This window comes from Eschscholzia californica, unplaced genomic scaffold (genome assembly GCF_041429995.1).
Source record: "Eschscholzia californica isolate CP2 unplaced genomic scaffold, dmEscCali1.0.p SCAF_1, whole genome shotgun sequence".
Classification (NCBI taxonomy): domain Eukaryota; kingdom Viridiplantae; phylum Streptophyta; class Magnoliopsida; order Ranunculales; family Papaveraceae; genus Eschscholzia; species Eschscholzia californica.
The window spans coordinates 62935193-62940795 of NW_028238198.1; the positions used below are offsets into that span (position 1 = coordinate 62935193).

General features: G+C 36.7%; 1 protein-coding gene across 1 annotated transcript; it reads right to left on the minus strand.

The window, feature by feature from the left end:
- Positions 1–3271: 3271 nt before the first annotated feature.
- LOC147568113 (putative xyloglucan endotransglucosylase/hydrolase protein 32) lies at positions 3272–5052 on the minus strand. The gene is made up of 4 exons (XM_086670529.1): positions 4759–5052; positions 4566–4666; positions 4141–4358; positions 3272–3892 (listed from the first exon to the last, which is right to left on the minus strand). Exons 1-4 carry the CDS (start codon positions 4955–4957, stop codon positions 3526–3528), a joined length of 885 nt encoding a protein of 294 aa, XP_086526655.1. The 5' UTR covers positions 4958–5052; the 3' UTR covers positions 3272–3525.
- Between the last annotated feature and the right edge of the window lie 551 nt (positions 5053–5603).

Consider the following 5603-nt stretch of genomic DNA (forward strand, 5'->3'; position numbering starts at 1 on the left):
GCTCTGTAGTGGTTTCCACTATAGCAGCTGTTGTTCTCCGATACCAAATGCAGTGCTTTGCCATTCCAAAGGAATAAGTAACCGCATTGAGACCTTACAAAGGTCCTTCTGGTGGGGAAAATTCAAAACCTTCCACACCATCAACTGGTCCTCCATTTGCCTCCCTCGCAAACTGGGAAGGCAAGAATTTCGTTTTCCGCATCTCGACAACCAAGCCTTCCTCAGCAAGCTGGCTTGGCGAATGATAAAATAAACCCCAATCCGTTTGGACCCAACTTCTCAAAGCTGAATACTTTTCGAGAACCATCAAACCCGATCTCTCGAAATCTAATCATTCTTGGCCCTGGATATCCATAAGAAAATATTTTGACCAGGTAGCAAAATTGATCCTCTGGGATGTCAATAACGACACTCAAATCAATATTTGGCATGACAACTAGATCCCGAACTACCCCTATTCCTGACATTAGAAATTTGGGTAGCCCAACTAATTACTAATAATGAATGGAATACGAATATTATTAATCATTGTTTTACCAGCGATATCAGTAATGATATTCTCAGCATCAATTTGCAGGCGGACAGAGAAGACACAGCTAGATCGACATTAACAAAATCAGGTAACTACACGATTAGTTCAATGTACAGACAACTGAGAACTAACAGGTACGATAATACTAACAAACCAACTGAATGGCATTTTATTTGGGGCTTGAACACGACGCCAATAATGAAACTATTTATATGGAAATGTTGCACGGATAATCACCTACTCAGAGACAAAATAAGTAAATTTATTGGGAACTTATACTCTTGTATTAATTGTGATGCTAACGAAATCATCGATCATGCCCTGATTCATTGTCATTATGCTGGAGCAATATGGTTTCATTTTTAGATAAGAACAGAAAACTTCATCACAGTCAAACAATGGATCCTCCAATGGAAGGATCTCGATGAGGAAAACTAATTTATATGCAAAAATATTATGGTTCATTTGGAAGGCAAGATGCGAGAACTGTTTCTCTACGCAGAAACAAAATCCGATGCAGATTATTAACAAAATCAAAGTCACACCAATTATGCCACTGAAATAACACCTCTGAAAACAACCACCGAAGGCACCCAACAAAAGCAACACCAATTGAGTCCTCCATCGACACCATTCCTTAAGATCAACGTTGACGCTTCTTTCATAGCCATGACGGAAGCCGCAGGTATTGGTTGTATTATGGATGATGAAGAAGCAACATTTGTAACACCTTTAGCGGATACAGTCAGAGGGAAAAATGCAGAAGAATGTGAACGCTTAGCCACACGGAGCGCTATCCTATGGGCGACCAACTTACAAATCCAACACGTCCACATCGAAGGTGATAACCTCAACGTAATAAAGCACATTGAAGATCAGACTTACGTTATGGCAATCAGGAAAATTCATTGATGAGATCCTCAAGTTGAAGAGACAATTCGCGGACATTATTTTCTCTTACACTCCTAGACAAAACAATACAAAGGCAGACGCGCTGGTAAAATGCAGAAGGAATCATAATCAGAAGAAGATCTGGAACTCCATCCCACCGTGTATTTCTCGTATTAGTTAATGGATGTTGTAGCATTACTCTTTCAACAAAAACAAAAATCTCTAATGCTTCATGTTATAAAATTGGCTGTCCACCGGGCACGGGTTATACCCTCGTAGTTGTATACGCGATCTCGTTCATTTTGTTTATAAATCTGTGATGCAACATAACAACACACTACTACAGTCGTGAATTTGGGGCTTTCTCCACCAAAAGAATAGATTTTGTGCTACATGCCTTTTTTTGTTTTGAAAGATGCTGCATTCTGTGTTGCTATCGTGAAACATTTTATTGATTACTAGTGCTATGACGAAAAATTCATGGATTGCTAAATGTGAAGTTTTAGAGGTGCCTTCCCAAACTGTTATTGGGGCCTAATGTACTTCCTTTGACTCTCACTCTGCTTTGACTGCATTTGACTAAAGACGCCTCTGGTTGGGGTGGTATACATAAATCTGTTTTATAGTTTTCTTCGCCCACATTTTTTTCCATCCACACCCCAGATCCTCCAAAAACGTACATCTCAGTGGAACTACTTCAACACCAGGCGTAGGCGAGCTCGAGTATGGTCTAGTCTTACCGAAATCGAACACCTACTCCATTGTGTTGTTGTGTTCCACTGTAAGTGTTCTTTGTTGCAAATCACTGTGGATAAAAATAATCTTGAAAAATTCGGGGTAACATAAGGATACTAGCAAACTAATTTGTAGACATGATTTGATTTGCAAAAGCGGCATTTACAACCCTACATTATTGCAAGTTTGAGGAACTTCGTTATTGTCAATTTTTTTGAATACAACCATAATTTCGGTCTAGTCATGTATTGAATTTTTTCACTAAATTTGCTTGTACCGGACCGGTTTCAACTCAAAATAATTGAGTGAAGTTAGTGGCCCAGAAATCGGTGGCTTCCAACTGAAATTTCATTCAAAATTTTAGTGGAGGTGAAATGGGTGAGGTCTGTACAATCTTCGCCATGACCCAGCCGTTTTAAACTTGAGTAACTTAACTGAAGTTACTTGAGTCCAGAACGGTGAGGTTAGACAAATACGGATTAATAATTCAACTCAAGTCCACCGTTTTCGACTTCAGTTACTCTACTTACATTACTGAAGTTTAAAATTGTATCTTTATACCGGATTTCGAAACCAAAATTAGGCTGTTGCAACCGTTGTACATAACAAAATTTTACCCTAAATCCATCTAAATCTTCACGAAAAACCATTATACAAGGAACGAAAACATTCTTAAGACAAATAAAAACTTCAAAGCACCACATTTAAGATCACAAGAGCACAAATAATATTGCATTTCAGGGTTTACCTCAAATTGGTTCTTTCTTTTGATTTACTCTTCACTAGATAAAAATGACCAAGATAATAGTTTCAAACAACCTCTTAATGATCCTAAGCAAGATATTGGAGTTTCAGGAAATATTAATATCGTAAGATCTAGCGCGAAAGAGGTTTTGCTTTGCTGAGAGAGAGATATTGTGGTTGCATTTTTCGCCGAGAAATGATTTGGGGTGGGGTGGGGGACGCCAACAACGAAGATGTGCAGATAATAGTTGCGTGGGGCGTCTATAAAACTCCACTTCCCTTGTGGACTTTCTACATAAAATTTTTGGTTGTTTAAATTGACTTGCTACATAAAATTTTTTGGTTGTTTAAATGATTTCCCACTAAATATTTCCACACTGATAATATTTTTTCATTACTACAATTATACATACATAATATTCTTATTGATGCATACACCACACAAACTAAATAACAAAATGAACAGACAATATCAACTCTTGGAGTCTTGGAAGCTTAACTACTCTTGCATTTTTCTGTTTGCAAGTCTAATAAGGAACCATCTCAAGATACCAACCTAGAGTTGCCAAAGAAAAATAAAAATTCTAACAAACATTTATATTTGTAGAGAGAATTTGACCACTTCAAGTCCAATGACATTCTGGTATGACAGATTGATCTCGCGTAGAGTCTCTGCAATAGTCGTAAACCAAGTACTTTTGAGCCCATTGCATGGCAGAGAGTTGCTGGCGGCTCAGCCCGCCTGAGGGAGAAGGAGATGCTGAGACCGGGCGACACCAGGCTGGAGAATTTTCAGAGCATCCACTAAGTTTGAAATTGTTGTATCTGCCGAAGAACGGTTGGTAGCCGTAATCAGCTTTATATTTTCCACCTTCTGTTGCCCAAGGCGAAGCATCCCATATTGATCCATAAACCCACATTGGTCTTAAAGGAAATGTAGCGTCACTCTTTTTCTTGTACCTTCTTATTGGAATATCATCTACCAAGAATCTGAAATATGATACATAATGCTAAGTTTTGGAATAAGTTGATTTTGACTTTTTTTAAATAAACTATAATAATTATTTTTTTTTCGGTTTTAATCCAATTTTTATATTGCACATATATTTTCAACACTAGGTGAAAATTCAATAAAAATCACTTAACTTTTTTATTCTATTTGTGTGGATAATGACTCTTAAGTGAAAAAGTCAATATATTTATAAATAGTATATGCATGAATAGTGATCTCCACTTACATGATCTCATTAGGATTCCAAAGTATAGCATAGTTGTGAAAATTTGTAGTTGGATCAAACCAAAGATGAAACTTCATCTCTCTCCCAATAATCCGTCCATCTCCACTCCCTCTTATATACACATTCGTCTGCAAAATGTAAGGCTTCCCGGGTGTCGTTCCAAGGAATTCAATGTCTACTTCATCATGGTTACCCGGGTGTGCTTCGTTGTTCGAAAGCTGTCAATTGTCATATCCCAATATTAGTTATCAACATACACAAATATTTTTTTTTTAATATAGTATGATTGGAACCCTAGTCTTCTCAGTGGAAAGACAGACATGTTATCACTCAACTAAAGTGACTTTCACATCAGTACACAAATGTTAGAACTAACTCCTTTTTTTGTAAGATAAGAATAAAGTTTGTATGAGAGCTTTTCTCACATAAAGAGATGTTATGACTCCTGCAGTATAACCAGGATGGAGCTTAATTGCTGCACTGAAGTAGCCCGACCGATATGCGCTTTTTGACTTGAATCCACTTCCTGTTTTAAGAAATATTTAAGCGATAAATATGAGGAGACATATAAAAACCCCATTAATTATTAATGAAGAAGTGAATAGCTTAACAATTGACCTGAGCTACTATCAAGCCAGATAGTTAATGAATTTTGATCTACTTTTTGATGCTGAGGACCCCATAAATTGTTAAAACCTTGGTAAAACCCTATAGTTCTAAATTTAGAACTTGGGTAGTAGCCAGGGGAAGGTTGTGCAGTGTTTGAAGGAGCAATGAAGATGATGAGGAACAGAGAAGAGAGTAATGAGAGAGTCATACTGCAAGAAGAAATGGGTACTGATTAGTTTTGTGCTTGAGTGGAGTTTGATGAGAGAGAGAGAAAGAGAGAGAGATAGAAGGGTTTGAGTGAATGAGTATGGAAAGTACACATAAGATATAAATAAGGAGATGAAAGGCCCACCACAAGAAAAGATAGGAGATTGCATGGGGGTAAAACATAAACAAAAGCAACTAGAAATATTTTCACATTAAGTAATTACTTTGATATTTATAGAAATTAAGTTTTTTTATTTTTCTAATTTTGGCTTTTAAGTGAATTTTTGTTAGCGATTATGTATAGTTGATTGGTCAGTATGAAGGAGGTGGAGAAAATAAGGAATTGGATAGATGGGTTGGTAGATGGATGTCTTTCCTTTAATGTGTTTGCATGTGTTTTCCTGAGCTAGAACCAGAGAGTTTGACTATATGACTCCATTTAAAATGACAAAAGATAGAAATTCTAGCTTAGATATAAGCTACTATTGTGGAACCTTCTCCTAAAAACCTATTAGCAATGTAACAATGTTGATCTACTTCTGTTTACTATGCTTGATTTCATCACACTCATGCTAAAAAAAAAATTGAATGCTTTCGAAAATGATGGGGGACTATTATATCACTTATTAATGTTAGGATTATGTGAT

Coding starts and splice junctions, on each gene's coding strand:
- LOC147568113 (XM_086670529.1), bottom strand. CDS start 4,957: ATGACTCTCTCATTACTCTCTTCTCTGTTCCTCATCATCTTCATTGCT. Junction 4,667..4,758: donor CTGGCTTGATAGTAGCTCAG/GTCAATTGTTAA, acceptor TTCTTAAAACAG/GAAGTGGATTCAAGTCAAAA. Junction 4,359..4,565: donor GAGTCATAACATCTCTTTAT/GTGAGAAAAGCT, acceptor GACAATTGACAG/CTTTCGAACAACGAAGCACA.